At 33.7% G+C, this 18,724-nt stretch overlaps 1 protein-coding gene across 3 annotated transcripts in view; it reads right to left on the bottom strand.

Moving 5' to 3' along the window:
* The window catches only part of Pcdh17 (protocadherin 17), a 90,915-nt gene that overhangs the window by 15,253 nt on the left and 56,938 nt on the right, over positions 1-18,724 (bottom strand). For 2 of the 3 annotated variants that reach the window (XM_026788698.1, XM_026788699.1), the window contains exon 4: positions 3,865-3,948. The exons of the other annotated variant lie outside the window; for it this stretch is intronic. In XM_026788698.1, the coding sequence (XP_026644499.1) occupies positions 3,865-3,948 (84 nt within the window). The remainder of the gene's footprint in view (positions 1-3,864; positions 3,949-18,724) is intronic. 3 annotated transcript variants of the gene reach the window in all.

The raw sequence follows: 18,724 nt of genomic DNA, 5'->3' as shown, positions 1-18,724 counted from the left end.
TTCAATTTCCATGTTCTAGAGTAAATATACTGAAATGCTTCTTGTAATGGATTTTACTGGCAAGGACATGCCATTTTTCTAGTAACAGATTTAATATTCTGGAATCATTAAAACACACTGAAGAGATGAAGAGGCAAAGAAACATAGGTCAGGAAATTCAGAAAGCAAAGAGCTGTGGCTCAGTAGGCTGCGGTGCTGTGGAACCAATCAAGGGCCAAAGGTTCCCGACAATTCAGTATGAAATGCAGGCCACACATCAGAAATTATCTGCAATGGGGTTTTAAACACGTCCTTATCTAAGAGAGCACTTCTTATTTAATTGATAATCAACCACATCCAGAACAAAGAAGAAATGATTAAAGGGAAACATATTTCCCCTGAGCAATACTACTAGGAAAACAAATTCAAAACGACATGAGAACATATTTAAGCTTCAGACTTGTAATCTAAATCTAATTTTAAAAAACAAATTCATATTGACCTCACAGGGAGAATTCATTAGGATGTTCTTCATTAATTCAGGCATGTAGGACTTGAATTTTTACTCCTCTAAAACTGCATGTTCAATCTTAAGAAAGAGTGATCTGTTTTGCTTCCCAAACTAATCACAAGTAGCTGGGGTTGTTGCTGTTGCTGTTTTTATTTTATATTAATTTTTTCCTTCACAGGTACTCACCAAAAGGGCAAGTCATTTTAACTACTCAGTGTTGAAAGTGCCTCATACCATGCTGTCATAAAGCTTTAGGCACAAGAAAAGACTCTCTCCATGTTAGCGATGCTAATCCCTCTCCCTCCCTCCCTGTCTCCATTCTCTCGTAGAGAGATATCTAGTCAATGTATTACAAAGGGCAGCAGACTGGGAAATAACAAGCATACTGCCTGCAGCCTTAAGCACATCTTCTTGCAATGTCATAAAAAATGGCATCAATCTCTCAACTAAAGCCAAAAATTATTTTAGAAATAATATCAAAAAGTCGGAATATGGAAAACTCCTGAGCACAAAGATGGAATCACAAATTCCTGCTCAAAGGAGATAAAAACTTAAATTTGAATAGCAGTTTCTTCTCAACTAAATTCCATCCCTGCCTTACTTTATGAGCTTCAGGTATGCATACTCTTTAGGCTGTAATTGTCCCAAGTGGAATCCCTAGGCTCACCTAAAAATGGAATACAATTTTAACTATTGTATTTGGTAGTTTTCTAATAAATTGTTTAGTTTTCATTTATTGAGTATATAAAAATGTATATGAACATGAAAGACACAAATCTAGGTGTTTGCAGTATTACTGAAAACTGGAAAATGATATTAGGCTAGAAGTAGTTGGTAGACAGAGACTTCCGGCCCATTTCTTTTGTTTACTGAGTAAACTTATTTTATTATTGAAAATAAATATATTTGCATATACCTTCTAAAAATAAATGATGTATTATTATATTTAACATTTTATGTACATGACTTATTGCCTATACAACAGAAAGAGTGGTCGAATTCTTGCTTGGTATCCATAGGAATGACTGACATGCCTTATAGAAAACCAAATTTCTCATTTCTCAGTCTTTTACATAAAATAAGGTCATTTCTGATAAAACTTATACATCTACCTGTATACTTTAATCATCTCTAGGTTACTTCAGACATCTAAGACTATGTAAATGCTTTGTAAATGGTGATCCTAATGTATATAGTTAATTATAATAAGAAAATATGTATATATTGAATTCAGATACAATTTTCTTCAGAACTTACTTTACCTGACTGGATGACTACATAATCCTTAAACCTTTGAATATGAATTGCCATTTTAAAATTATAAATGTTTTATTTATAAGATAGTAGATACTTTTTTCTGTAAATTGTTTTCTAGTCTAACTATTTTCATTATATTAGATAAATGATTATGTCATGTAAGATACTTTTTAATAATAGATACAAATAAACATATAGATGTTAGGAAAGGATTAAATTAAGTAAGCCTCTGTAATTGTATTCTCAACTGTGGTATTATTGCATAATTTATGTTAATGGGTGAGCTTTGTAAGATTCACTCTGTTGATTATCTGGATACTTTCAATAATAAACTGCAATATTTGAAATGACTAGATAACTTTAACTTTGCCATATAATTATCATCAAAAATACTAAGGCACATGTGTGTACTTTCTGCAAACATGATAAAATTCCTATACCAGATGAAAATGTATGGAAAAGAACTTACCTAAAGGCAAAAGTATAGCACTACCAGTGGACATAGAAGTAAAGCTTGTTCTGCCTAACTACAGCTTTGGGTTTTCTGACACTTGGTCACAGCTCACAGTAATGATAGAAATTCAGTTTCATCGGTAGCCTTGCAAAATGCACATATGTCTTTGAATATGTGGCTGTGTGCCTGATAACACATATGATATGCACACATGATATGCATCAACAGAAAGTTGATGTTAGATCAAGCCAAAAATGTACATAAAACATCGGGAATGAAGTGGAAAATTTGTATTCTAAAAGTTAAAAATATTTTGGCATATACATTACCTTTAAAATTAATTTGTAGTAAATTAAAAAATAAAACTCTCCTTTTCAACTGGTTAAAATGGATGATAATCTTTTAAGGGAACTATTTAAGGGAAATTATTTAAGGGAGAGATGAAGATTTTATATAGACTCTGTATGTATGTGTAAGTGTGGACACAAACCTGAGTTTTAAATTTTAATTTAAAATCTCCAAATCAGAGACACGAATAACAATTCACACTAAATTTTACCCATTTAAAGCATTACATTTTGGCTCCAATTTCCATTCATTTCCACACAGGAAGTAAGGCAACCTTTTCTCTATTTCTGGCATAAGTAAAGCAAGACAAATAAATATAACAGTGATTTCTACCTCTCCAGAATATACTTATATATATTTTTCAGCACAGCAAACAGCCCGATATAACCATCTTCTCCAATGACTAGGCCTTTTCATATACACACAGTAAAGTACTCAAAGAGCAATCAAGTCTCTGAAATACATTCAAATGATTCAGTACTGAGATTTTACAATAACATGGTGAACTAAAACTTCTCCCTATGTTCTTTCCTGCCTTCCACTCGGTTGGACCAGCTACAGCTAACCTCACTGTGTTCAGATTATCTGTATCACGTCCAGAACATACTCAGAGATCAGAATATATTTATCAGTTGCGTCCACTTCACATAATTGTGATGCCATGCTCCATCAACTGATAAAATTCTTATGAATTGGATTCTGACTTGCCTCTAGGAATTCATATTAGAGTGATGTACAAAGATTTTTAAAGTAGTGAATAAAAAGCCTCTAATAGGTTCCGATAACAGAAATCTTACCTAAGATGATCAGCAAATGGTTGTCTATAAAGACACAAGAAGTCAGGGAACTAGTTTCTCTGGCAAACAGTTTTTCAGACTGACTATGAAGTACTTTTCTCTACACCCACAGCGTATGTGGTAGTCAAGTCTCTCTTTCCTATACAGACCACTTCAGTGCGTCAGTTTTTCATTTGGCAAAACCTATACTGCCCACAATGTAAAATTAGTATAACTGATAGATTTTTACATAGGAATTCATTGCCAATGGCTCACTAAACTCATATACATATAATAAAGCAACAGAAACCCTGATTTCACACATTATTTATATTCTCACTTTGACTCCACACACAAAACTCTTCCTGAAATACTAGTAGAGCTGAGGTAGAAGTAGTAGCAAATCACTACTATTTTTCCTTTAAAATACTAAGATGCATATTTCTGCATGGCAAAGGCACAGTCACAGGAATGCCACCATCTAACAAGTAAAATTTGGACCACAGAGAAGAAAGCTAGCAGATGAAGAAATTGCTCACCTGGAGGAAGCGGATCAACAGACTGAAGTCTAGTAGTGATGGTGTGTAGGGTGAGGATAGCAAAGGAAAGCAAAGTCGGGAATGCTTGAAAAATAAAATATTTTGAGTTAACAAATAGAAAGACCAAGAGGGACAAAAAGGGCCAAATGAATCACGAATCCTTCCTTATCAATTTGATTTTTTTAAATTAAATTCCAGAAAGTAATCAATTCCAAAAAGCTATGGATACTGACAATTCCTGTTTCATAAGATGAAGTCACCCCAGGAAAAAAATTACTTTAAAGGAGATTTCCATTTAAATGAGATGAAAACAGTGCCAAGTAACTGCAAGGCTCTCTATCAAAGGAACCCTTATCAGCAATGATGATACGTCCATTCATTGAGCTAAATAGGTTTCTACCTGAGTGAACAGAAGATGTAAACCAGCATATGACCAAAATTAAAGCCCAAAACTATTTTCTAATACTTCCACAGATCATTGCTTGTTCAAATTGTTCACTGCATTTTACTATTAGTTACACAATTCAGGCTGTTTGAAGTTCAAATCAATAATATCCATAATTAACTTTTTAAGGATCAATTAATACTCAAGAGTGTATTTGTTTTAGAATAGTTATCTATCAAGAAATTCATGTGTACTCTGAAATATATAAGAATATGTTTATGTATAGCTTCTAATATACATTTTATATTGCAATGAATATCGTTTTCATCCAAAATATATATTCTAATACTATACAATACTTAGGTTAAATTACATATGTATAAATTTTGAATGCAACTTTTAGTTAAAGGTGAAAAAGGTTAACAATACAAATTTACAGAAACACAACAATTTCTTCTTCTTGAAATTTTTGCTTTTCATTTTATGAGCCTCTGACATAGGTATATCATGGGCATGTATAATTGACCTACTCCCTAGAATAAAGAAAAAACAACATTTTATTTTACATTTGTATTACTGAAATGTGCAATGAACAAGTAGAATTAATTGCTGCCTAAAAGTCCTTCCAACAACAACAAAAAGGTAAAAATAAATGGCTGTTGGTGAGCAAAGCTAGCTTCATTTTTTTTTTTTTAACAATCTCATTTCCTTAGTTTCGTGGCAAATTCCACAACTTTTGTTTCCCCTTGCCTGGAATGAGAATATGCAGCCTGGGAGGTCGTGAAGGTTGAGAAGTGACTAAGGGCTCTAACATTTTTTTTTCACTATTGCCCCACACATATCTCTTTCTCCTGCCAGCTTCCCTTGTAATTTGTGTATTTTTACTACTCTTAAAGCACAACTCCAACAACAGATGGAACATCTGAGAAAGTCTGCCTCATGAACATGTGTAAATGTAATATTCATCACAGAAAATGAATCACAGAACCTGAAGAATACAGGCTGTCTCAAAGTATCCTCAAGACAGTGGCCACTTTAGCATCCTCGAAAGACATCAGTTCTTATCACAAACAGAAAAAAAATGTATGTATCTAGTAACATTGATTAATATTGCTATTAGACATAGTATCATTTCTGTTTATGATTCACTTTCCTTATATTTCAATTCTACCAACCAGTAAAAGAACTTCTTTTCTAACTGACAACTCATCAGTCAATATCTAATGCATTTTAGATATAGCCAAACTACTGTATAGTTTCACAATGGCACAGATAGAGCCATATAAAGTATAGATGGATGTTAATTAGAAAAACTCAGTAAGTTTATAAGTGTTCTGTGAGTTGAAACAAGTCCTCCAAATTCCATCTAGTATTAGCACATAGGAACTTATTTATAAATAGAGTCTTTGAGGATGAAATCACCAGAGATGAAGTCATACTGGATTACAGTTGATCTAATACAGAAATTGTTATATGAAGACGAAGCAGGGACATAGAGATAAGCAGGGAGATCTCAATAGGACCCTGGCTGCAGACATTAGAAGTGGGTTTGATATTACTGATAACCATCAGAAACTAGGAAGAAATAAGGAAGACTGCCTGCAAGAGAATGGTGCAACTAGATCCTTTATTTTGTATGTGTTGTTTCAGAATCTGTGAGATCTCACCAGCTTTTGTTTAAAACTACAGTCACAAGTATCTTACTACAGCAGCCCTTGCAAACTAATACTGCCTATTCAAAAGAAAACACTCAGTCATAAAATAAACAAAGATGAAAAAAGATATAGACAGAGGAGAATGGGAAACTGGCCACTGCAAACGTAAAACATGAGAAGTTAGCCAAGTACACATCTTTAATCCCAGCACTCAGGAGGCAGAGGCAGGTTGATCTCTGTGAGTTCGAGTCCAGCCTGGTCTACAAGAGCTACTTTCCAGGACAGGCTCCAAAACCACAGAGAAACCCTGTCTCAGAAAAAACAAAAACAAAAACAAAACAAACAAACAAACAAAAAGAAACAAAACAAAAAACAATCATGAGACGTTAAAGTTGCTTTCATTGTTGTTTTCCATGCAATGAGTCCTAGTTCCATATGGCCAGAGTTAAGAATATATGCTGCTGACTACAAAACTTGGCAAGCATCCAGAGAATTAATCTTTCTTTTCTTGAACTCTAAAAGTTCCTTGAATTACAGATAAATTTATGATCATTTGACTTAGGATTCTTTGACCTTATAAGAATGGAAAAACTGGCATGAATCGGGTAGAATATGCCATATTTTCTACATTTTCATTGTCTTTCAGATGATAAAACCTGATTTGATGTCCTCTTGAAGACTCACAGTTACCTCTTAACAAGTTGATACCTGGAAATCCTTGGTAGCAGGTAACAATGCTGCTTAGCATGGATGAACAGTATGCTGGGAGAATGAAGTTCATGTTCACAGCTATTGCCATTTTAGGATGAACTCAGAAGGTTCAACCCCAGGGAAAGTCAAGGAGGCAATATAAAATTATTTTTTAAAATGTCTATAATTAGCTGCTTTTGCTATTTTATAAATGTTCTGGAGATTTTCTTTTCCTCTGCTGTTGTGTTTGAGTTTTATGGACATTATAGCACATTTGTAGTTCCACAGGAACTTTACTTAAGATGTCTCTTTGTCCTTTATTATTAAGCAAAATTTGTACCTAACAGTCTTTTCACATCTCTGTATGAACATTTTAATTATCAGCAACAATAAAACCCTTTTCCTCTAAGCAGTTTCTCATTATATTTTTATAGTGTTCTTCCTAGCTCTCACCTCCTCCCAGATCCTGCCCTCTTACATACCCAACTTCATGATCTTGTTCTCTCTTTAAAAAAGAAAAACGGACTGGTGGTGGTGACATACACCTTTAATCCCAGCACTCGGGAGGCAGAGAATGTCATTCGCTGTGAATTCGAGGTCAGCCTGGTCTACAAATGTTCCAACACAGACTCCAAAACTACAGAGAAACCCTGTCTCGAAAAACAAAAACAAAAACAAAAAAAAAAGGAAGGAAGGAAGGAAGGAAGGAAGGAAGGAAGAAAGAAAGAAAGAAAGAAAGAAAGAAAGAAAGAAAGAAAGAAAGAGATTAAAAGAAAATGACAAAAGCCACTAAACAATGGAGTCCATTTGGTTTTGCCTAATTTCTCCAAGGTATATCTCTTGGCCTGTAGTAGAGTTAACATACCCAGTGTTACCCAGTAAAGAATGGTGATTTCCCCTATGAATCACAATTACCTTCTTGGCTAAGCTTAGTTTTTTTGGGTCCACATTCCATTCTCTATACTGGGATTTTGTCTTGCTTGGGGTCTTATGCATTTTGTCACAGTCTCAGTGGGTCTGCCCAGTTTAGAATGGAATATGCTGTTTCTTTAAAATGGCCCAATAATCATGGATAAGCTAATTTATTATATAGACTGTTTCTTTTTTAGTTTATTTATAAATACATTACTATAGTTTTTTTTTTTCTCAAGTATACTGTGCTTGATTAGATGCTGTGAAAAGGAAGAAAATGGAATGTCAAAAAAGTTTTTACTTTTTCGAGACAGGGTTTCTCTGTGGTTTTGGAGTCTGTCCTGGAACTAGCTCTGTAGACCAGGCTGGTCTCGAACTCACAGAGATCCGCCTGCCTCTGCCTCCCAAGTGCTGGGATTAAAGGCGTGCGCCACCACCGCCCGGCCACAAAAGTTTTTAAATGAAGCAATATTATATGAAATCTAGGGGGAAATTGTAAGGATGGTGTTGCTGGATGTGGGAGGAGGAATAAGAAAGCGTACAGATGACTGCAACCAGAATACATAACATGCATACACGAGAGTGTCAAGGAATAGCATTTAGCATTTAAAAGTTGAGTAAAATCTTTCTAGCTTCTGTGAAATGCAATCAGCTATATTATTTTATTATTACCTTAGGTACAGTGTTCACCTGCCCTACTAATTCAAAGACAGAGTGAGGATCAGTTATCAGTCTATCAAGTTATATACTACTCAACAAAACAATTGAACCAAAGGTGTTTTAAAGGTAACAACAGTATTTAAATGTTTGTTTGTTTGTTATCTTAAGTGTATGTGTATGTGCCTGGGTAAGTTTGTATAAGTTTGTATGCAGCATTAGGATACGGAATCCTGAAAAGGACAGAGTAGGACAGCATCAGAACTTTTAGTATTGTAGTTGCAGGCAGCTATGAGGCACCATTTGGTTGTTGGGGATTGAACCTGGCTCCTCTGCAAAAGCAGTCAATTCTCTCTTAACTTCTGGTCAATCTCTAGTGTCCCACCAATAATATTTATTAGATGGATGTGGTACCAGTTTCCTTATGTGATAACTCAAAGCCCATTTTAGTATAGTTTAGTAAGTTAGCCCTGCAACTTCATTTCAAATAATGTTTTCTGAGGATTCAGTTCATATCTCTGTTTTAATAGTTTGCAAATATGGATTGAGTCACTGGGGCCAAGTTTTATAGTAAATAATGGCTATTAAAATTATTTCTAATATTTTCCTTTTAATCACTATGATGACCCAGATATAATGGAAAGCTAGAGTTTAAAAAATTATATTATAGTAACTATAATCAAAAGGAACATGTTTGATAAGCTTTTGGTTTTCTACAGATTTTTCTTGCCGACTAAGCTGCCTTAGTTATCAGATTTCTTGATCTGTTTTGTTTTCTAGACAGTCAGGAAGGCATAAAAGCCATGCTATCCTTAATATTCCTGACAATGGCTACAAGGTAGGATGAAATCTCTAAAATCCTTTAATTTTTCTTTTTTTTTTGTTTTTTTTTTTTGTTTTTCGAGACAGGGTTTCTCTGTGGCTTTGGAGCTTGTCCTGGAACTAGCTCTGTAGACCAGGCTGGTCTCCAACTCACAGAGATCCGCCTGCCTCTGCCTCCCGAGTGCTGGGATTAAAGGCGTGCGCCACCAACACCCGGCTACCTTTAATTTTTCTATCAAAACAAAATGTTATATTGATAAGTTCACATTGGGTTGTGATCAAGTTTTAAAGACTAGGAATTTATATAAAATGTTCAATCCTAGGACTTAGATTTTAAAAATTCTGAGTAAACAAAATTTAGCAGCAACATTAGAGAAAGGCAGGTTGAATTTAACTGGGTTCAAAATTTTACCTGGTGGAATGTGTTCTTGATGGAATTCCCAAAGCTCTGTATTGCTTCATTTTCTTATTTATAAACTGGGGAGATTCATTCTCATTTGCTTGTCTTGAAGACAAAGTGCAGCCAGCTGTGCCAAGCCCTCAGGTTGGAATTCAGTGAAATGTAGTATTAAGCTACCATGCTAAAGCAAAGTTGGCAAGTCAATGCAAGTGCAGTGTAATTCAGACAAACTCCAGCTGAATGTGGGCCATTTGTGATGTCATTTGTTTCGTGCCTCTAGCTCTATTTTTGTTATTGTTGCTTACTAATTTTATTTTGCTCATTTAACATAAGCATACAATGTGCGATATGCATAGTTTTTGGTACTGTTTAATTTATAACCAAAAGAAATGGGAATATGTAAGCGACCTTCGTTACTTCTGTTTCATATCTGTAATGAGTAGAATTGGATATGGAATATCATTGATCATCTCTCATCATGAGTTTCTATTTTTGTTCCTAAATGTATGTATGTTTGTTTTATACGAATGAATGTTGACCTGTATGTACAATGGTGCACCATGTAGGTGCCTGGTGCAGGTGGAGTCCAGAAAAGTGCATCAGTTTTTCTAAGAACTGAAGTTACAGGTGCTTGTGAGCCACCATATATGTGCTGGGAATTGAACTGGGTCCTCTTCAAGAGCAGCAAATTCTCTTAACTACTGAGTCATCTCTCCAGTTCTCATGGTTTTCTCTCAGAAGACTATTTATAGAGATACTTTGCTTATACATTTTCTTTTGCAAAATTATTAAAAGAAAGAATGTAGCAATCTCTCTTAATTGTCAAAATTATTGAAAAGAAAGCAATGGATTTGATAAGGGACACCCAAACTTTAGAATCTGAGGAAATTTAGAATATATGTCAATTTATACTATGGGGTAATTGTTCCACTCTCCCTCTGTAATATATGGAACATAAAATAGTGAGGAGAAAAAATAAAGTTCTAAAAATAAAATTTGGTAAAGCATAAAAGATAATGATACATGCTCTCCAACAACTTTTTAGTAAGCTATATTTGGATTTAATATATATATGCCAGCAGACCTTAGTTTTGAAAGAGAATAATGAAAAAGGTGTATTTTGGCTTAACATAATACTAATCATCTACATATCATTCATTAAAACTCAATAAAATGACAAAGATAAAAAGGACATCTTATTTACTTTTTAATTGAACTTTTTGGATCAACTTCTTTCTTCAGAATTGTTCGCACTGAGCTGTTCTAGCCTAGCTTCTTCGAGTTTCCACAAACACAATGGATTTCCCACACAAAGAATGATATTTGCAGTTATGGATTTATTTTATGTTTTTCCTCACGTGCTTGAATAATATAAACATTACTCCAAACAAAGGAGATTTGGGGAATATTCATTTAGACAATCTAGCTTTTCCATTCTCTCAAAACACGTATAGACAACTGGCCTTCTTCCCTTGAAAGTATGGTTTTTTTGAATCCCCAAAATGAGTGTAAGATTGTTTTTGTTTATCAATGAGAGGCATCTTTTGATGTCATATAATAAGAGGAGGTCCATCTTTCAGATAAAAATATTGAGATTCATGTCAGTGACAAAACAAAACTTATTCTGCCAAAGCATCTCTTCCTTATCTACCATCAATCTATGTACATTCACTTTGCTTCTCTTTGGTGCAGTCATCTAGAACAAGTTGAGTGCATAAGGCTTTGTACTACCCAGTAAAATATCAGAAGTTAGGAGTTACTAGCGAAAAGCGTACCTAAATAATAGGTACACAACTATTCTACGGTGACGGTAATACATGGTAACTTTTAAAACATGAAAGGACAAACAATTTCAATGCTTATTAACAACATTACTTTGATATGAAGATGTCATTAAAAACAGGTTTCATTTGAGACTAGTAATCTAAATATTATGGACAATAAAATGGAAATTTATGAATAACAAAATAAATCTTAACTTTTTATAATTGAAAATAATTAGAAAATTAATTAACTAATGTTTCCATCTTGGTACTTATAAAATATAAAAAGAACACTTTTTTTTATTGATTTTTAGGGGTAGCACAGATAACCCACAAACAAAGTCAATGACATGGTACAAAGAACAATACAAAATATTAAGCTACTCATATATTTTAAAATAAATTTTAAAATTATAAAATGAAGCAATAAAAGTCTGTCTTGAAGAATCTAATCAATAGATGAACAGTAATGTGCAGCAAAAATTAAAACTGAGGCAAAGCCATCAGATTCAGAATGAAAACATTAAATATGCAAAGACTGAAATTAAACACTCGTAATGAAAAGGAAACTACAACGTGCCAATGGAGAAAGAATGCACACTGAATAACCAAAGAAAGACAGATCAGTAATCAAAATTACACAAAGAGCTGAGAGAACACGCTCTGAAAGGCAGGAAATTATTGCATCTCCCCCACTCCTAATTTAGAAAAGAGAAAACAGAGGTATGGATAGTTTTATCTGCACAAACTTTAAAACACAAATCAATGGAACATAATGGAAGTTTATATAAACTTCCAAATGTCTCTTTGACACAACGTCAATGCCTTCCAGAGAATGCACCCACATAACAGTAACACAGACTGAAGTCATTCAGATTTACCACAGCTAGTAATTATCTAGGACACTGAAAGATCCTGGCTACAGCTAATCTAATAATTCTGCCATTATCTCTAATACTTCAGATCCTTGCCTGGAGCTAAACAGTTGTCGGGATGCAGTTCTGTTTACATGGAACTGAACCTGATTTGGGGGAGAGATGTCAAGGCTAGCAGAATTACCTACTTTTTCTTTTAACTTTATACCTGCAATAATGGTTCACTGACGTATTTTCTCATGGTCTATATGATGCAATGCTAATTTCTTTTTCCTTACTTCTTTATGAATATTTGTGACTGATCATTCGAGTTTTAAGCTCCAAACACCTGCTTTACCAATGTGTATAGCATTACCCCTGATTTTCATATCTCTAGTGTATAACATCATCGCTGATCTTCATATCTCTATGGCTTAAATAAATCCATCTCAGAGTGGGAGAGGGTATGTAGGAGAATTCTTAGTGGGTTTCAGTGTGCACTGATTTCTGTGTAATCGGTAAATTCACTTTACTACATAGGATTCAAAGTATGTAATTGAAAACCATCATAGTGTGCTTTTCTGTTTTTCAGTAATACAAACACAGGAAGCAGTCAAAATATAATATTGGGTTTCCAGGAAAATGAAGTAGTAGCAGAATGATTCTATGAACTTCTGTTCACAAGTATTTGAACTCTGGTTTCCTTTAAGCAGAAAATAGCATGATAGACTGTTTGGCCTCAGTTTCCCCATATGTTCAAGAGGACAGTTTTATCCCCATAATATTTTTCCGGGAATGTTATTTAAAATCAGCGCATGAAAAACAAACATTCAGTTAAAAACAAAGCAGTTTGCAAATTCTAGATCCTTCTAAACAGTCTCTTCATAGGCATGCATGTGTGTGTGTATGTGTGTGTGTGTGTGTGTGTGTACACAGGCAGCCAATTCAATCAACACAGAATGTTTTCATTTAGGACAGTATGAAGTGTGACATATTTAGAAAAATTACACTTTCATAGAATATTTGTGCACAATATCGCACCCAAATATCATCAAATCTGCAAAGAGATCTGTACCCCAATGTGTGAAACGGTCTCCTAGAATAGCCACTGAAGAATAGCTAGGATGCTGAAATATGTCTTAATATATTTGAAAAAAAATGATGAAAACAGGAATTAGAGTTCTGGACTATTTGACACAGAGGCAATTTCAATTTATATAACACAAGCCCCATAATAGGAGCTCGTGTACTCTGGATTCTTTAATCCTATTCTAACTTTCTTTGTAACCCTCACCATAATCATTTTTGCTTGGAGCTGCAAGGTGTTAAAGGATTGTACTGCATTTCGATAGACTACTTCTTCAAGAATAACTGACTTTGGCCTGAAGATAATCATATTCTATATAAATGATGTAAATAGATGCAATTTTATCCAGGTAGTATGATCTAGAAACAGGGGTTACAGCTAACTTTTGATAGAAATACGACAATACAGGTGAAATTAGCAGACAGTGTATCTGGAGAACTATTCGTGCTGTATATATAATCAGCTACCATCTTAATATTTAGCATATTTTGTTTTTTGGGAAAAATCAACATGTTTTATATGTTTATTATGCAATGATATGCAAAACATATTAACATGATTCTTCAGTAACAGTGTGAGAGAGAAGAAAAAAATCATATTAAGTTTCTAACATGAAACAATCATGCAAAAATTTTCTAATTCAACTTCTCTTACATTGCTAATCAAACAAAAATATTTAATTATATCAGTAAATAGGGGATCTTCCTTAAAACTATGGGCATGAAATAATTGAAACAGCCTGAATTCATGAGGTCTTCCCTTATTTGTTACTGAAATTCTGTAAAGAGAGAGGCCTAAAAATATCAGGTGTAACAATGCACAGATTGTCTCTAAATATCAAACTCCTGCATTAGAGAAAGTAAGTGATCACACCTGAAGCAATAGTCCCATAATTTCCTCAAGCTTACATAAAAATCCAAAAATAATTTGACATTTAATGCAAACCAAGTGGGCAACTATCAGTTTGCTGAGTTCCAGTGAACTGGCTGTGGGAGAAACATGAGTCCACATTCTTGTTGCTATCCTTCATGCTCAACTCCTTCCTTTAAAGAGACAAGTATATAAGGAGCTTCTCCACCATTTAAAAGGGGGAAAATAGCTTAAGTGTCCATTGGGACTCTTCAACATATAATCATTTTATAATTTCTATTGTCAATATCCAAGATGTGTAAAATCACATGTTTTGTTCAAAAAAGAGAATCATTAATATCTTTATCTGGTGTCAATGATAAAAATATGCTTAATTCACTGCTAATAACTGAAACATATAATTTTTGGAGGGATACAGCTTCAGAGAGATTGCTAAGGCATTTAAAATCAGTGTAGTTATTTTCTTTAAGCTGTTGTTTTCAAAAAGTATAACTCTGTATTTTCATCAGAAATAACTACTATTTTCCATTTCAAAAATTCCTTTCTCTTTTGTTTCTGTTCTCAATCATTTTCTTTAAATATCATACCTAAGATGTGGCACATTAATATGGAATTTTAAGTTCTTTCTGAATACATAAAACAGCATAATTTAGGCATCTAAAAATAAATATTTACTTTTATTTTAATATGCCAGTTACAAGGTTTTTTTTTTTCTTCTCTGTTTTTGATAGTCAAGACACACTGTCTTTTTTATTTGCTGTATATTGACTATTGGCTAAATGTTGCCTATTGTAAGTTAACAGTAACCAATTGGAAAGCTAAGGTAGAGCCTATGGACAAAGCACAAAGTGTCAATCTGTATTCCCTCTTCCTAGCAACAACTTTTATCATCAGCAACGTAACAGAGTTACAAAGTTTACCCATTGCTTTCCTATAGCAATAGACTTGAGTCTCTTGAGAGAAACAGAAATTGATATTAGATCTGGATTTTTAAAAAAGGATCCTAAATCTAAAGAGGTACAGTACCTTGCTGTGCTTCAACACTTTATGGTTTTAATGAGAATTTGAGTTTTCTGCTCCATTATCTACCACTCTATTAAATAAGAAAGTTCAGTGGAGGCTGAGTCATGGTGCATACCCAGTGACTGCCATAGCTTTACTAGCAGAGTGGGAGTCTCTTTGTTTCAGTCGATATCTGGAGGAAACACCGACATGTTATGGAGGTGAAGAGTCAGACACTTGGGAAACCTTAGATTATTTTACATCCAAGGGTCCACAGGTTTAAGTTTACCACAACTTTCTAACTCAGAATAGGTTTATTAAAAAAAAAAACCACTTAAACTTTGAGGAAAAGATTAGCACTAGACAATAAATTAAAATGTAATTTCCTCTGAAGTAAGTAAAGTACCTTTTGACAATTTCTTATGAAGACATAGGTTACCTTCAGAAAAACTCCCTTCTTTCTCCTTCCTTTTCTACTCCACCCTCTCTTGCTAGTTCTTCCATTTTCTCCTCGTGTTCTGTTTTCCTCAGCCTCACTTAAACCCTGACTGGATGTCTGTGGAGTCCTGGTTTTGGTATTGTGTCAAAGCCAAGGAGTTCAGCTTCAAACGTTACATGAGAGGTGACAGTTTTCAAGCTACGTATGACAGTTTCTGTCCTTTTGGACAATGTTGAAGCAACGTTCATCAGCCTAGCTGATATCACCAGTTGGTAGCATATTCGTCATAATAGGGAGGTTTCTCAGATTTTCCTTCTCCATGCTTCTCATTTTAAAAATGGACAAAGACAAATGTAATTGATTGCTTTTCCTTTTCAGGAGGCAGAAAGCTTCCACATATTCCAGCACTTGAATGACTGAAACTTTCGCTCACTATAACAGAAGAGGGTCTACCTTGGAAGGTATACTGCAGCAGTGAGGAGGTTTGTAAGACACAAAACATTACACTCTATGTAGCACGAAAGATCACTATCTTGCTACCCCCTCGCCGGGGAATTATAAAAACATCCTGACCCAGCTTCTTTGGCACACAGGAGTTGCCATAGGATCCCGATCTTTGATTAATAAACTCCAGAAGGACACATCTGTACACCAGTCATTGGCCTACATAGGACCTCTCTGAGGACTGAGGAATAAATAGACCATCGAAATGGAACAGTCACATTGCAGCATACCATAACTGTTCTTATACTTTGCACGGAAATAGAAAAGCAAAGGTTAAAATTAAAAAATATTAAATGATGGCTTGATGAGCAGAGATTTTACTTACAGAGAATGTGAAATATGTGTGTGTGTGTATATACAATTTATATATGTATATATAACTTACCGTGTATTCTGTGTTTTGAAGACTGAGAAGAGTATTAAATGAATTTACTCAGACTGTATTTTGAAAACTAACATTGACCTTAAGCCCCAACTTTTCTTACAGTTTCTGGACATTTAACTTATAGAAGAAACTTCTATGTATAAGGAAAAGAAAGCCCACATTCTCAAAATATCTCTTTATAGTCAATACTGATGGGATTTAAACCATTCTGTTTATGGTAACACTGTGAGATATTGCTGACATAATAGATACAGATAAGATAGTTGTGGTGGCAATAATATTATATCTAAAAAGTATTGCAAAGATAAAGCCTCCTAACTGGGCATTTTAGTACAAACAATACAAAACAAACACGATCGTTGGTCAAGAGAACAGCTTATGATTCTCATGAGTGAAATGGTTTGCTTGTTTTGGTGATCACATCTTGACAACTACCTGACTTTAAAAACATCAAGGTAGAAATAATTTAGTTTTTTATATAATTGTATCTAGATAGAAACATAAATATCAAGGCTAGTTATAGTAGCAGATGCATATAGGCTCAGTGATTGGAAGGTTTAGACTGGAAGATGGCATAGGCCTACAATCTGGGCAACATCGCCTCATGTCTGATATATCCTATCTCTCTATATGTAGACTAGTACTATATTATATTATATTACATTAATCATACACACATATACACATATATATTTTTATATATTATATATATATTACTATAAAATATCCAACATGTATTGCTCAAAGTTTATTACATCATTCCTTAAGCAATTTGTCTATAGTATACCTCATTCAATGCTGCAGTATTGTTTTTGGTTGTTATGCATCCACAATTCGTGAGTTGGAAGAATCCTTACAAACCGTTTGTCTATAGTCTCTGAAGGCACAATTTAAATTGACATATAGGAAGAATAACACTCTAAAAACGTAAGTTCAAAAGATTTTGAAAAAAAGTATTTTAAAATTGTATTATTTTTCTAGTAATACAATACAAGCACTTCAAAACCACGTGTGTGTGTGTGTGTGTGTGTGTATACATATATATGTGTGTGTGTGTGTGTAGGTAGGTAGGTAGATAGATAGATAGATAGATAGATAGATAGATAGATAGATAGATAGATGGATCAAGAGAAATTTAACACAAAATCCTTATGCAATCTAAATAAATGCTTATTTGACTGAAATAAAATGTTGTACCATTTTTAACTTTTCTTATTAGAATATGTTCTGATACATAGTTGAAAAAAATTTTAAGCGTCAAATAAACCCTTTTGAATAATTGTGTTTCCCTGCCATAATATTTGAAACAATAAAGTCCCAAGTAATTTGATTTCCCTCAACTTTGCAAATATATAAACTATTTTTTTATTTTTATTTTTTCTCATTCTAGCCCATGTGTGATCCCTCAATAACATACTGAACATTAAAAATAATACATAAAACCATATGAATTCATAATATATCTAAATTCCAAAATTGAACAGTTATGTGGGATAATTATGTGGGATCTTAATTATTGATATACCCATTAAAATCCAGTGAACACATCAAGCTTTTCAAAATTAATTTTTCTATTTCACATACTATTTCATCTAATAATGGCATCTAATATTGATTATGAAAAATATTGATGTTGGTTAGAGTGTTTACCTTTCCTTAATACGAATGTTCTTAGTGTTTGAGAACTGGAGATCAGGAATTAGTAACGCTAGTGATGTTGCCACTCTTCAGTCAGTAGACTAGGATCATCACAGCGATTCAAGTGCCTCACAGATAGACTTCTTTGAGTTATCAGAAAACTGAAAGGTTTGCGTAAGTATTTTTTTTTTCAACTGAAAAAAATCCTTAAACATTCTATGGTGTTTGTGTTTATAAGAGAAATTAACACAAAATAATTTGGTCATAACACAAGCTCAAATAAATCTATATTCAAATATATTATGTAGATTTAACTATTAAGTGAGTGTTTATATGTGTTCATATAATTTGTTTTTAGTGGAAACAGTAATGTTGACAGTGTGATCTAGTTTTATAACTTAAGCTTGGCTCATTAAATGAGCAATATCTTCCTTGCTTTTAAAGACAAAGGCTTGAAAAAAAACCTGAAAAAGTATGGAAAAGGAAGAAACACTGTATTTGGGCTAAAGTTAGTGAAGGATTGCTAAAATATAAGTTAGCTTGTCTTTCATCTTCTGTTCTACACTTAACATTGTTCCTTTTTCATTTTGTATTTAAAGATATATCCCAAGAAAAGATAGATGTGAAACACATTTTAGATTCCACAGCATAGAAGGAGGTTTCATATATTAAAACACTTAAATTACTACAGAACTAGTTGAACAGGTTTATGGTGCATCTTAACTCACTTTAATAGGAAAGCTTAAATGTCTTGTTCCAGTGTGAATAGATCACTACCGTCACCCTTCTTAACCAGA

The sequence above is a fragment of the Microtus ochrogaster genome, unplaced genomic scaffold, assembly GCF_000317375.1.
Source record: "Microtus ochrogaster isolate Prairie Vole_2 unplaced genomic scaffold, MicOch1.0 UNK6, whole genome shotgun sequence".
NCBI classification, from domain to species: Eukaryota; Metazoa; Chordata; class Mammalia; order Rodentia; family Cricetidae; genus Microtus; species Microtus ochrogaster.
This window is presented reverse-complemented; position numbering and strand designations above follow the sequence as displayed.